Source organism: Nanorana parkeri, unplaced genomic scaffold, assembly GCF_000935625.1.
Source record: "Nanorana parkeri isolate BGI_ZX_2015 unplaced genomic scaffold, ASM93562v1 scaffold1226, whole genome shotgun sequence".
NCBI classification, from domain to species: domain Eukaryota; kingdom Metazoa; phylum Chordata; class Amphibia; order Anura; family Dicroglossidae; genus Nanorana; species Nanorana parkeri.
In genome coordinates, this window is record NW_017307494.1 from 203,641 (window position 1) to 218,874 (window position 15,234).

The window sequence follows — 15,234 nt, forward strand, 5'->3', positions numbered from 1 at the left end:
CAACAGAGCTGAGATCCAGGCCAGAAGTATGATGCTGAAGAACTTTATTATAACATCTGAGCTGGGAGAGAAGGTTTAGGGCTTAGGACATCCATGAGAAAAATAAGCAGACTCCGGACTCGCTATTCCTTTTAAGTGTTCCAGTGCAGATTGCATAGGAGCACAAGCTGACACTGGATATATGAGCAACTGTTGAGTAGTGATTGGCACAGAATCTTCAGTAGGCGGGACACAAGATCTGCTCCTGAGGTCCATTCTATTCCAGGGACCTCCAGCAGCCATCAGCCTTCCTGGTTCTTCTCCTCAATCAGAAGTAGGAGAGGCCTTCTCCAAACATGAAGCCTAACTTAAGGATTCCCACCCCCCAGGCACCCAGCCCTGACCGCACACAGGGCTGACCCAGAACTGGACTGAGCACATGGCAATTCCCCTGAGTTTATATGCCCTGTCCCAGCATGCTCCACTGGCTATGAGAACCTCAATGATTGGCTGGTGGACTGCACACACACTTACAGTGCCCCCATTGGTTGTCCCACACTGCAGCAGAGTCGCACTCCACTCAGGCAGGTACAATCAATACCAGAACACCTGGAATTAACCAGATATATGCCAACTATAATTCAGCCAGACTGATTACAGCCCTGGCAATCGCTACATTTCTAGTAGCCACCTCACAAAAAGTGATGGTAGCTACACATCTAATACAGGAGGCTGAGCTGATTTCCCTCTGGCTTGGAAGGAAAAGGGAAATAAACGGATTTAGCAGTTTGCTCACTATAATCCCTCTTCCATCCTTTAGAATAGCAAAAGCTACATTGCCAAGAGCTGCGATCCCCCCTTGCTTGTGCGTCAAGAGCAGGACTGATACCAGGCGGCAGAGGTGGGAGGCAGCGGAAGGTCACACAGCAAATCCCTTCTCATTTCCGGATGACTTCATGTAAAGGGTTTAGCTGAAGACTGTAGGGAGGAGTATGGGAGATGCCTGGAGAGGAGCTGCCACACAGGAAACATTTGGATATGAAATAAGCATCCACTGAGCTTTTCCTTATCTCCCCTTCGTGCTTTTTACAGGAAAGGGTCTTCCCTTATCCTGTCCCTGTAGGCATGATTAATGGATAAGTGCTGACAGTGGAGGAGGGAGACATACTAGACAAGGCCTATACATTAAAAACTATGCTATCCATGCTGACAGTCCTCTGTAAGTCCAGAAACAGGAAAAAGCGAGGTCAAATGTTCATGTCATGGCATCCACACAACCATCCCAGTCTTCTGTGACATCTACACGTTTTAAAGTGGATCTTTCATTAACTTTACATAAAGTATACATAAAACCAAAACAATTTTTACAATTTTGGTTGTTTGTATAACCCCTTTTTGCCATATATGTCCGATAGGGAAGATTTTGCTTCACTTCCTGTCCCATAGCCACAACAGGAAGTGAGAGGAAATCTCTTCAAATGAGGGAAATCTCCTCTTAGACAGTTGTCACCAGAACTAGTGTAGCCATTGGACTATTCACCTATTCCTGTTCTGGTGACAACTCAAAATTTGGGTTTTTGTTCTCAGACTCTCTAGCAATGGTCACCAGCACGGATAGAGAGGGTGAATCCTCCCAACCGGGACACAAACAGCAATAAAACCGCACGAAGGTTTTAATCCCTTTCCAATTTATCCAAATCTATAAAAATAATTTTGGCTTTACTTTAAGGCTGCGCTCACACCAGCAAGCCGAGCTGACCGCACAGCCGCTGGTGGGCGCTGGCGGAAACGGTGTCGATGTGCCAATTTATGTTACAACTTTATTCAAATGTCAAGCGTAAACAGAGGAACAGTCTGCAGGAGCCAGAGCAGAGCACCCACGACCTACTGCAATGCTTTATTGGATCTTATGCACAATAATAAATGCATTTTTCTTCTTTTATGAAGAAGTGTGCATTTATTTATTTGTTTTGCAAAAGGTGGAATCTCCCTTTAAGTTACCATGGGCAAGTGGTATAAATCAACGGGGCCACCTTTATAAATCTCAAGACTTATACCAAAGGAAGTATATGTCAGCTCTTTCAAGAGAGCGGCAGAAATTGGTGCTAAACAGGAAATCAGAAATATCGGGTATAAGTTTGACTGACTGTACAAACAACCTGGGCAATGGCCCTCGGCACCACGGCTTATTTCACGCATAAGCTCCTCCATCTTGTATCCTGTTCTTTGCTCCTGAGCTTCTCAAGTAGCCTGAACGAGCAGCTATACATCAGTCCGTTTCTGTATGTAGGTTATAAAACTCCTCCCTGAGGAGCCGTCATTGCTCCGTGACGCAGTGTATACATTCTTTCCATATAAGCTGAGTAGCTTGTATGAACCTGGCAGTATGGCGTTCCGCTGTGATGACTATAATCGTGATTGCTTTGTGTGCTGATGTTTACTGGTTAGGGCACGCAGACAATGCGATTTGTATCATTGTATTCCTTCCGGGCTGCCTGCTGTAAAATGAAGCTTCTACATGCAGCATTCCTCTGTCATGACTCCCAACAGTAAAATGGTTTCCTAAATCTGTTCATCAATGACCTCGTCATCTGTTGCTCACTGAAAATTGGTCGTGTGTCAGTAAAAACACAAGCACAAGCCTCACATGATTAATCACATTAACCCTTCTCTGTGCCTTGGTTTTGCTGCTAATACAGGGGTAGGCAACCTCGGCACTCCAGCTGTTGTGGAACTACAAGTCCCATGTGGCAATGATAGACTGACAGCCACAGTCATGACTCCAAGAGACAGATGCATGTTGAGATTTGTAGTTTCACAGCAGCTGGAGTGCCAAGGCTGCCTACCGCTGTGCTAATACGTCATGAGAGAAGCGTGGAGGCTGATACTGCTCAGCTCACTCCCTCTGAATGCTATTTGCCTGGCTGTCTTGGTGACCCTCTGGTTTTCATATTTTAAGTTTCTGACCCAGAACAAGGGTGCATATAAGGACTTCTGACTTTTTCTGACGCCCTGATCTGCATTTCTGTCCCGGGTCAGTGACTCAGAAATCGAGGGAACGGGGTAACGCACAGGCAACTAGCATTTTCAGAAGGTGTTGAGCAACAGGAGCTATGGAGAAGTTTACTTTAAAGCTGTACTCCGGGCAGCTTAATAATGAGGTGGCCTATCATTGGGTCACATGGGTGGGGTGGCAGGTGTGCCTGCCGCCCCCTTTCTGGCCAGAGTGTCCCAGGTTACTAACAGCTCTTGGCAGCCTGGCACGCTCTGGCCAGCGCCCTGCCCTGCTCACTGACGTCATTGGTTGCTGGGAGCTTAGCGGGAGGCTAGTCCCTGGCAACCAGTGACGTCTATGAGCTGGGCGGGATGCTGGCCAGAGGTATCATGCAAACCCCCCATAATGTGTGTCACCCCAACATGCAGCACCCACCCCTGACCCCCCTACCTTCTGATGGCAGAAAGTGTAGCGATGCCCCTGGCTCTGGGCAAAACAAATCTGGTCAAATTACAGAAAGGGGTGACCTTTTTGTGGTTTTATTTTTCAATCTGTCTAAAGAAGGAATATTATTATTATACAGGATTTATATAGCGCCAGCGGTTTGCGCAGCGCTTTACAATATAAGGAAGACATTACAATTACTCCGTCCCACTAGGCCCCCATGAACAACCTGCTGCAGGTGCAAAGCTTTTTCCCAGGCCCATCGGCTCCCAAAGAAACGGAACGATAATGCAATTCGTTTTTCCGGGGTGCTTCAACGATAGCGTTGCCACATTTTTTTCAAGCGCAACCCGAACATCCCAACGATATGCGGACATTTTTTTGGGAGAATGAGTCACGGCTTATTCATATGTAAATAGTGCCACCCATTCATATGTAAATATCGCAGTCAAGATTTTTTTCAGTGGGGGGCAAGTGGCACCTATCTTGATTTTGGTTGCCCCTGTCTGCCTGACATCTTGTGTCTGGGTTTCTGCTGCCATGAAACCCAGACACAGCATCCAAAACCCGGACTGTCTGGGTCAATCCTGTACAGGTGGCAACCCTATTCAACAACTTTATTGAGAACAAGGGGACTGAAACACCCCACAGGCCGGAAACACGTCTGAAGAAGATATTCTGTGGAGTGTTTCTGTCCACTTGTTCTTAATAAAGTTGTTGAAGCATCCTGGATTGACAGAGTGCGGCTTGGTTTTATTCCTTCTCGCTTCCCTTTGCCCTGTAGCGAACAAAAAAGCAGGATTTTTAAGACAAATCTTCTCGGATAAATGAGGCCCACTGTCAGTTGAGGTATCTGAGGAAGTCAAAACTTACATCTCTTTAAGGCGCGTAAATATAGTGCATAGAAATTAAGAGACTTGACCCAATTCTTTTGTTTGTTTTTGGTATTGAGACCCCCAATATGAATGCCATTGATCTGTCTAAATCTGAAATATGATTTTTTTTTAAGGTATTACTATTTTCCCTTTAAAGTACCCAGCATGGAGATCCCTGAGGCTGCTGTTCTGTCGCTGGACTTTCTTATCGAGGATGAATCAGTAATGAGTCAACACAGACTGTTCAAAATGCAAAGCATCTGACGGATCTGGCATCTTGCTTTGTTTGCATATGCATGTCTTTGTAGTTGGGAAAACACAGGCCCATGTGAGTGCAGGCAACGTGTCACACTGACAGCGAGGCAGCAGTGGGGATGATGATGTGACAATGGCGAGCTGTAAAGAAGAAAAAAAACAAAATAGTTACATATTAAAGGGTTATTAAACCCTCACATGTTTTTGCATATATCTACTGCTAGCAAGCAGGAAATATATGCAAAACAGTTTTTAAAAAAAGGGTTAATACTTACCTGTGTCTCCACCGAGAGATCCCATCCTAACATCTGCAAATTTCTCAGGCAAAGTATCCTGGGGCGGGCGCTTGCGCACTTCAGATGTTCGGCCGGGAGACGAGGAGAGATGCAAGGTAAGTCCATGGGGTACTGACCCGCACAGACTCCCTGGGACATCAGAGAAGAGACCCGCACAGACTCCCTGGGACATCAGAGAAGTGGAGAACAGAGGAGTCGGCGCTGGATCGGAGACCCGCACCCAGCGCTGGAGGGACATCTGAAAACTACAGGAAAGAAGAAGATCGGATTAAGAGGCATCATTTAAGGGAAGTCCCTACACTAACATTGGGTGAGGGGGAAAAAAATTAACCTTTTAATGTCACTTTAAGTATTAGAATTAAAATACATAAATGTGACATTTACTTCACTCATATATTGCTTTCAAACAATCACGGAATCGCCACGTTTCACTGACCGCAGGCCCCTGAATAATGAAGTATCTTCACAAAGGCCACCAGCCTAACATATCTTGTTAGTAATGGCCCAGGGAGCAAATGTCCCCCAGCTCCCCGGTGCGGTAGTGGTGCCCAGCAGCACTCTAACACTGGAGTAGGCAACTCTGGCCCTCCAGCTGTGCTTTTAACTACAAATCCCAGCAAGCCTCTGGGAGTAATGCTTGTGGCTGTGAGAATCTTGCAGTGCTTTATGGGATTTGTAGTTCCACAACAGCTGGAGGGCCAGAGTTTGCCCACCGCTGCACTAAGCATTGGCAAGTGTGGAGAAGTTTACTTTAAAGCTGCACTGCGGGCAAAACAAATTTGGTCAGAAAGTTACAGAAATCGGGTGACCTTTCTGTGGGTTTTATTTATCAAAGCGCCTGAAAAGGAAGAATTGGCGCAGTCAGTGTTGCTCGTATCATTTGTCCCCTTCCACCTTCTGACACCGCTCCTCTGTCCCACTAGGCCACCTAGTCAGTCTTGCAATGCGTCAAGGGACTTGTAGTTCCACATCAGCTGGAGGGCCAAAGTTGCCCACCCTGAGATAAACTCTGGTTTGCAGAGGGATTGCCATTGGCCAGTAGGGAAGCACTTTGGAGGCCTAATAGGAGGTAGAGCATCGAAGGCCGGTGTCACCATTGTGGTAATATTCACTACTATTGTAAAGATCAGGCAGGAGCAGAAGCACAGAAGATGCTGCCAGTCATTTTCAGGAACATTTTGCCACAGAGTAATATTTAAACCTGCTTCTTGGTGGCATCATATACATACGTAAGGCACTCCTGTGTGCAGGCTCCTGTTTTGGTCATCAGAACTTGTGGGCATACCTAGCAGGTATGATGCTGCTAAGGAAAATTGGTGAAGAAATGTGAACCCCCCCGTCCAGCATCATTATATTATATATATTATAAAAAGCACACAGCGCCACCATACTTGGTCCTAGGAGGAAGCCTAAAAGCAAATACTCCACCAGTCCACCCGCTGTCACCACTTACTGAACATTCTTTAGGACATGCCTGTGTGGACCAACCATGGTCTACAGACCACAGCTGGACAGCACCACACTATAGGGTTGTTGGATGTCCATCTCCATGCCTTTCCCTAATGATCTGTTTAAAACAAGGTGGCTCAGAGTTATGAGAACAGGAAAGAACCTCATCTCTTACTTCCCCAAGAGGGCACCATTGCAGCAACATTCTCACCATGAATCATGATAGAAGCCACCCTGGGGGCTTCTATGGCCCAAGCTCAACACTTTGCTCAGTTCCTGGTATACTGAGCCACATTAGAGCAACATTTTTGTTTTCCAAGTGCACTAAATAATCTGACAGATGCAATCACACTATTTACAGGAAGAGACAGATTCCAGGTTTCCAACAGACTGCTGTGATGCCATCATTGATACAAAGAGTCTTCATCTGTAGGTGGGCTTCTCGTGTTTTCTTGGAGAGGTTCCTGTAAGCTGCTATTGTGATTGTCACAGCACACAATGGCCACCTGTTAACTGCCAGACTCAACAAGACAAGTCTGTTTATTTGATGTGAAACATCTTTTTAATGTGCTTCCGTTCACTACAAAATTTAAAGGGGGTTTCCACCTTAGAAAGGGGACGCCTTTTTCAGACCTTTCCATGGAGTAACATGAAGAAGTCCTGTAACTGCTGAATCCCTAGCCAGATGTGGGCGCCCCTCAGTCAATCCCAGGAGAGAAGCTGGGACAACTGAGATGACAGCTGTGAATTGGAGCTGTTAGGTCCCATAAACATATAGGAGTGCAGTACCGCACACTTTTATATACATTACATGCATTAGTGTGGTCCAGTGCCATTCATTTGAATGCCACTAATTGAATGGCACCTTAATGCAGGTGGGTGTACATTGCAGTATAATGCACTAAAGGTCATCGCGGTTTGGTGCATTGCCAAACTAAGGATCTATTTAAAACAAGGTTGCTCAGTTTTAAAACAAGAAAAGAACCTCTTCTCTTAATGCGCCAAGTGGGCACCATTGCAGCAACATTCTCACCATGAATTATGGTGAGAATGTTGCCCTTGAGGATGAATGGCACTGCATCACACTAATGCAGGGGTAGGCAAACTCCAGCCCTGCAGCTGTTGTGGAACTACAAATCCCATGAGGTATTGCAAGATGCTCACAGACATGACTCCCAAACAGATGCATAATGGTGTTTTTTTTTTGTTTTTTTTTACCACAGCTGGATGGCCAGAGTTTTCCCATCCCTGCACTAAAATATTTAATGTGCATTGTCGTAAAGCACCTTACTATGCATGACATGCGGCCACTGGTGTGAGTGAGCGAAGTGACACAGTTTCCTCTGATCTTTTCCTGTAAAAGATGCTTAGGACATCAATATGCGAATCACCCCCATTTTGTTTTTATTTTTTTTGAACATGCTTGTCTTTGCTATCACTTCTGGATAACTGTTTAGTTTGTACAATCCATATGTCACTGCAGTAGAGTGTGTATGCAGTTCTGTGTCATGCTAGTGTTTTATTCTACTGCCCTCTAGTGGCAATATATCAGAATGGAAGAACCTGCTGATCTGAATCTGACACTTGAGTCAGTTTATGAGTTATTTGGCTGTTGAGTATTTTATCTTACTATAATATTCAGCTCACATTTATAAATATTAGCCATGTGAAAAACTGTAATTGTTCTGCATGAGCAGTTAACCCTTGCAAGGCAGGGGCAGCACCATTGCAACAGTTAATACAATTTGTGCCTGACGTTCTGCTTTAAGGAGTGAATGCCTGTAAATTGCCATTTACACAATAGCACCCAAATATAAATGTATATAAATTCCTTCCAGTAAATGCAGCGGATCCATGTCATAAATCTTATGGGGCAGGGGTGCCCGTTAGGTCGATCGCGATCTACCAGTCGATCGCAAAGCGAACACTGGTAGATGGCGATTGGCTCACTGACCTGTGTCCTGTCCTCCCACGGTGCCCGCGCGGCTGAATGTGTCAGATGCCGCAGACGGGAAGGGGCGGGACACCTCTCCCAGTCTGCACATTCGGCCACACAAGCACCGTGGGAGGACAGGATGCCAGCGCACGAGAGGAGACCTGGGAAGCGGCTGTAGTGGAGGTAAGAAAAGACAGACAGGGGAGAGACGGCAGAGAAAGTGATAGAAGAGAAAGCAGAGAGAGAGAGAAGAGAAAGTGAGAAAAGAGAGCGAGAAGAGAAAGTGAGAAAAGAGAGCGAGAAGAGAGAGAAAAGAAAGTGAGAGAAGAGAGCGAGAAGAGAAAGTGAGAGAAGAGAGAGAGAAAAGAAAGTGAGAAAAGAGAGCGAGAAGAGAGAGAAAAGAAAGTGAGAGAAGAGAGCGAGAAGAGAAAGTGAGAGAAGAGAGAGAGAAAAGAAAGTGAGAAAAGAGAGCGAGAAGAGAGAGAAAAGAAAGTGAGAGAAGAGAGCGAGAAGAGAAAGTGAGAGAAGAGAGCGAGAAGAGAAAGGGAGAGAAGAGAGAGAGAAGAGAAAGTGAGAAAAGAGCTAGCAGAGAGAGAGTGAGAAAAGAGAGCGAGAAGAGAAAGTGAGAAAAGAGCTAGCAGAGAGAGAGGAGAGACCGCAGATAGAAACGGGAGAGAGTGAGGAGAGAGACAGTCAAGAAATAGGGCCGGTTCACACCACAAAGTCTGCGTTCCAGAGTGTTTGGCCTCTAGAACTCACTGGAACGCAAGCCGGCCGGCTCCCTGCGTGAGTGGGCTTGGCGGTGCATTGAAGTCAATGGCACCGCAGCCACACACCCCCCCCCCCCCTGCCCGCAGTGCGATCTCCCGCACATTAGTGCCTGCGTTCCAGACCAGTGCGATCTGCAAAAATAGCGCTTGCGGTAGATCTCCAGATGTAAAATTGTGGGCATCCCTGTTATAGGGAATTAAGAAACTGAATTTTCAAACGTCAAAAAAGTGCAGATGACTCTTAGTAGTAAAAATAACGCAAGCGCAGTGATGATGTCACTGGTACTACCAGGTCATATCTGGGGATGCAAATGTGGTGCACATAAAGTGGATTTATATCTTTCGTGGCTATTAAGGAATGTTTTTAAGTAAAGTTATTGTGCCCGGAGTTCGGCTTTAAAGTGACATTAAACCCTCAGATTTTTTAACATAAAACAATACTGTAATGTGTGCCTTACTGTAATCCATGGTTGTTTCCCTTCTCTTTGCTGCTCTTCCTTTTTAAATCTGTATCTGTTCTCATGCTGGGCAGAACTTCTGTTTTGCAGCAGACTGCCTTGTCTCTGAAATGGATACATGGTGTGTGTGTGTAGGTTTGCAACCTGAGCCAGCACTACAGGAAGAGGCACTCAGCTGCAAAGGGAAGTTCTCCCCCAACATGAGAAGACATGAGGATTTAAAAGGAAGAGCAGCAAAGAGAAGGGAAACTACCATGGATTACAGTAAGGCACACATTACAGTATTGGTTTATGTTAAAAAATCTGAGGGTTTAATGTCACTTTAAGTCAGTTTGTTATGTTTCGTGTTATCACATATTTCATAATATTTGTATATGAATACCTTGACACTTTCTAACGCTCCCTTTGTAATGTACGTCTTGTTTTCTTTCAGATCCTGTTTGATCAGGCCCAGCGGTCGGTGAGACAGCAGCTTCACAGTTTTGTAAAAGAGTGAGTGTCGCTTTTCCTGTATTGTTTCAGGACAGCTGTCATAGCCCCCATTCACACCTTCCCGTTATACAAATGCACACATGCAGTAATGCAATGCAAGAAAAACATGTAACGCCCTCCGGGGGCCATTACCTGCTAATGTCACCCCAAACGCACCTGGGAGAAACGTGCGGTGAAAAAAACCTGTTACTTCTGCAGCAGAATCTGCTGCATGAGCTACGTTGCCGCGCATGGGCAGCCCATTGACATCAAACAATACTACGATTGCACTGAAAATGTTGTATTGAAAGCTCTGGTACCCATTTTCAGAATGCAGATTATCACTGCCAAAATCTGTGAGCCGAAATATAATGATCCAACCCTGCTTAAAGTACATGTAATCCCTAACTGGAGGGCACTTTAGTGTGCTAAAGGTTTGTGTATCATAAATAAATGCCGTACTATTTTTCTTTTATAAAATCCCCTTTTCACCATTTTCTCATCCTTTGTGGCATCTCTGTGCTGCTGATTTCCTGCAGGCCTCTTTGCAACCACTTCATATCTATATGCATTTCAGCAGTGGCTTTATGGCGTTTCTCACAGTATCCTGATGGTGACAACAATGCATAGCAATGCCTAAATAATGTGCCTTGGCACAGCTACTTGTAGTCTCTATCGGAAAACCCATGTGACATGGTGACAATACAGGAGAACAATTGGGAGACAGGGACAGAGCGTTGTCACCCTGAAACAAGAAGTGCTTAAACATGGGTTTTCATAACCAATCATTAGGTAGTTCTAATAAAAGCTGCTCGTCTAAAAACATTGATCTTTGCTCAAATGCTGGGGGGTTCTGATTTAAAGGAGGGACTCTGATATGAAAGGAGGGACTCTGATATGAAAGGAGGCGCTCTGATATGAAAGGAGGGGCTCTGATATGAAAGTAGTGTCTCTGATATGAAAGGAGTGTCTCTGATATGAAAGGAGTGGCTCTGATATGAAAGGAGTGGCTCTGATATGAAAGGAGGGGCTCTGATATGAAAGGAGGGGCTCCGATATGAAAGGAGGGGCTCCGATATGAAAGGAGGGGCTCTGATATGAAAGGAATACTGGTTTCAAGGGATAACCCTACTTTGTGTGTATGTGTTTTTTTTTTTGCATGGGGTCCCCTTATAAGATGATGTGAAGGGAGGAATCTGATGTGAAAGGAAGAGGCTCTAATGGGAAGGGGCAACCCTCATGGGGGTCCCCCCTTAAAATCCATTACATTTTAGAATGGGTGCCTCGAGAGTTTGCATACTTTTAAAGGATGCCATGACAAGTGTTGATAAACGCTGGTATATGAGATGAGAGGGATGTCCATGGGACATTTTGCAGTAATATTTTCTGTATATTTGGAGAAAGTTTTCTACTCTGGGAGCACTAGGTAATTTGGGCGTCACTGAAAGTTAGGAGGCTTTTAGAGGAGACGAGAGCCAGGCCCAGCCCAGGTTCAGCAGTGCGATGGATGTATGTAGGCCACAAGAGCAGCGGCTTCGCTGGCAGGCCGGGGAGACAGTTTCCATAGCAACGGGTAATTAAGTGAGAATCTGTCAGAAGCAGAAGCCGCTGTGTGCGTGGGGGAGGGACACGGAAAGAATCTTGACATCCTCCATATTTACTTTTCCTCCTTCCTGTCCTGAGTGACGTTCTGATCAGACTGATTCGCGGCTGGATATCGGCCCGGCTTACTCTGTGCCATCTGCTTCTGGCCTGACTGTTGATGCTTATTCATCTTACTGAGCACAAATTTGACTTCAGTTTTATAAATAATAAATGGTGTTATAATGATTGTAATAAAGTCCAATCACAGCCTTTCACTACATGCTGATATGGCGCTTTAGGCATTCCACAAACATTTACAATTTGGACAATTTTGCAAAGGAATATAGGCAAATTGCAGTGATTGTGTACAAAGGTTAGTGCCCATATTGATCCATCAAAAATCATCTCTTCAAGAGACCCTTGTGAATCCCTACAATAAAAACCTAATAGCATGCTCCCGCATTAGACAAGGTATCATATTCTACTCTTCCGGCAGCCTATGTCACTGTTCCAGAGTAGCAGTATATATGTAAGACTCTTCCGCATTCTGCACTTCTGGTAGTATCAAATGTATTTGTCCCTCGCCATGCTGTGATTGCGTCCTCTGCCCCATATGTCACTACAGGATACAGCAGTGATGGAGGGGTCAGAGGACAGAGCCACAGCACGTGGCAGGGAACACAGGCATCTGTCACTCCCTGATGCTGCAGACCTGGAATGGTGGCAATGTATGAGACATGGGCCACAGGATAGGGGAGTATATGAGCTCTTCTATTGTAGGGGGGTACTATTAGGATTTTGTTTTAGAGAATTACATGGTCTCTTTAAGGTGGGGATAGCAAGAAGTGAGCTGCCATTTCTAACTTTTTTCTAAAAGTGGAGAATTTGAGGCTGCTATGTTGGCTTTACCACCTAGTTTTTCACTGAACAGCATGTAGCCAGTTCAGTCTAAAATGCCTTTCCTAAGTTCTTGTTTCAGGTCAGTGACTTACCAGGTACTGAAGCCAGGATCAGACTGATGACCCCAGAGCCCACACCTCTAAAAGTCTCCTTATTTTCCTTCAACTCATCTGACTTATTAAAAAAAAAAAACATTGATTGTTTTGAGTAGCTACACTTTGCAAATAGTCATTGAACATTTGCATTGCTCTATGTGTGTGTGTGCAAGTCTCTCATAGGAGGAATACTAGGCGGTGGTTGCTGACCGTCTTCTGAAGTTGATGAGTTTAGATTCAGTACCTTCAATCTGTAAGTCGATTACCTGGAACGAGTATGCAACATGTAAGGTCAAAACTGTACCATACCTGTCCTGGGTTTTCCGTTGTCCATATCCCCTGTCTGGATTCAACGCTCAATGCTTGGGAAGAGATCAGGGCATTTATGAGTACCCTAGGAAGCAGTACCTAGTGCTTACAAATGTGGTGCTCCTAATGGCTAATAGAGGTTCCCAACTTGTTGCAGAATCTTTATTTGACGTGGCTGAGCATTCTTTCCTACTTAACCCCATACGCATGGCTTCAGTCCATTGGGCAAGTCACACAACAAAACACAGTGGGTCCTCATACAAAGGGCAGACCTAAGTCTTCTGGCTTTCATTCTTCAGAAGACATATACTTATCTCTAGCTGGTCTTGAATTCACTAAAGCCAGGGTATCAGCATGACAATGGGCTAGTATTTTCAGAAGGAGATCAGCCATAACAACCCTAAAAACCTTTAGAACTGAAAAGGAAAGGTGATGTCTAGCTGGTCTACAAACGGCAATCTCTTATATGGCTGCTGTGATTACTGGAGGGCATTGTTGTTGGTACCAGGATTAAATTAGTGAAACCTGTAGTAGTTCCCTTCATTGCTTTCTAAACTAGTTACCTATTGATCGTGTTGTACCTTGCCTGTTTCACATATGCTCATCTTTGCTTTGTGTGCTCATTTCAGAGATGTGAGAAAGTTCAAGGAGTCAAAGAAGCACTTTGACAAAGTCCGGGAAGATCTGGACATTGCACTAGTGAAAAATGCTCAGGCCCCTCGCCATAAACCACACGAAGTGGAAGAAGCTACGGGTACCCTGACAATTACAAGGAAGTGCTTCCGGCACCTCGCCCTAGACTATGTACTACAAGTGAGTGTTCTTCCTTTCTTTTAATCAGTTATTACAAACTTTACCAGTTTACCTTCTGGGCTGTGGCTGGGAACATTTGGCCTGGGAGGCAAACACAACCAGGTGGTGCCACAGTGATTTGTGGGCAAGAGTGAAGATGGCTATGGTTTATTGCGATATACCTTTTAACATCTTCCAGAATTTGTTTCCGATGTGGTTCTTGACATTTCAGAGCCACAAAGAAAATCTGTACTGGTAGACATCCCTTTGCTAAGATGCTATGATCGCAGGCCTGAATGGGAAGCAGATAGCTATATAATTCTCACCACGTGTCACTGACTGCAGGCCCCCAAATAATGAAGTATCTCCATAAAGGCCACCAGCCTGACATATGTTGTTAGTACTGACCCAGGGAGAAAATGTCCCCCAACTCACCTGTGCAGTAGTGGTGCCCAGCAGCACTCTAAGGCAGGGGTGGACAACTCCGGCCCTCCAGCTGTGCTTTAAGTACAAATGCCAACATGCCTCTGCCTCTGGGAGTCATGCTTAGTAGTGCAATACATCTTGGGACTTGTAGTTCCACGACAGCTGGAGGGCTGGAATTGCCCACCCTTGCACCTTCGAATGTATACATAAGAGAGGCTTTTACAGGTAAATTCATCACTTGTTTCTGCCTGATGAAGGGGATCCTGTGTGACCCCGAAACATTGCACTAAGTGTATTTTGCAATGCAACATGTACGTAAAAAAAATAGACAGACTTGATTTGCTACCGGAGTGCCGGTGTCCATTCTTCTACTTTTCTCAGGTAAATAACATGTACAAAATACATTGAATGCATATATAATCTTATAGGAAGATCGTTGTGAAAATGGAACCAGGGATCCTGCATGACAGCACTGCAAACCGTAACACAACCATGACACACATATTATTTAGGAGTACTTGCTACATATAGCGCCGTTTTGTGGACCTAATTAGTATCTACCCAATCAGTTTGATAGAACTAGTAACGTCCATGCATAATGAAGCAAACCTGCTCTGATGGTCGTGTGTGATCTTATGATTTCTTATGTCACTATGCACTGATTTAATCTGCTGCAAATCACAATGTGAAATCATGTCTGCTTTTTGTATACAGATCAATGTCTTGCAAGCCAAAAAGAAGTTTGAAATTATGGATGCTGTAAGTATTGATGAGATATGAAATCTATGTCATTTACCTGTATGCAATTTAGATATAGCAATATAGATATTAGTCTGGTGATCATTGTAGGAAGCAGACTTGCCTGCAGGAGCAATTTAAAGCTGAAGTTTATTCTGCTTATATTTAGCCTTTCCTGGTCCCCACCCCCCTGAACTTTATGAGATTTTTTAATAAATCCTTTACGTTTTCATTACATACCTTATTTTAGACCCAGTGATGTCATCATTGGGTATCTGTGCTTCCCCATGCAATGTAGAAAGATTCTGGCTGGTGGAAGGGGCTGGCAGAGTGCTGTACGTAGCTTTTTAAACACATCACAGCACCCTAGCTCAGTACTCCTCTCAAGATCACTCAAACCTAATGCAAGCAGTGGGCTCTTGGGAGAGGTTATGCAAATAACAAAATGATTTCTGGACTGGT

At 44.8% G+C, this 15,234-nt stretch overlaps 1 protein-coding gene across 3 annotated transcripts in view; it reads left to right on the plus strand.

Annotated features, from left to right (window-relative positions):
• The window catches only part of ACAP3 (ArfGAP with coiled-coil, ankyrin repeat and PH domains 3), a 160,452-nt gene that overhangs the window by 84,432 nt on the left and 60,786 nt on the right, over positions 1–15,234 (plus strand). For all 3 annotated transcript variants that reach the window (XM_018568682.1, XM_018568683.1, XM_018568684.1), the window contains exons 5-7: positions 9,891–9,949; positions 13,446–13,629; positions 14,749–14,793. In XM_018568682.1, the coding sequence (XP_018424184.1) occupies positions 9,891–9,949; positions 13,446–13,629; positions 14,749–14,793 (288 nt within the window). The remainder of the gene's footprint in view (positions 1–9,890; positions 9,950–13,445; positions 13,630–14,748; positions 14,794–15,234) is intronic.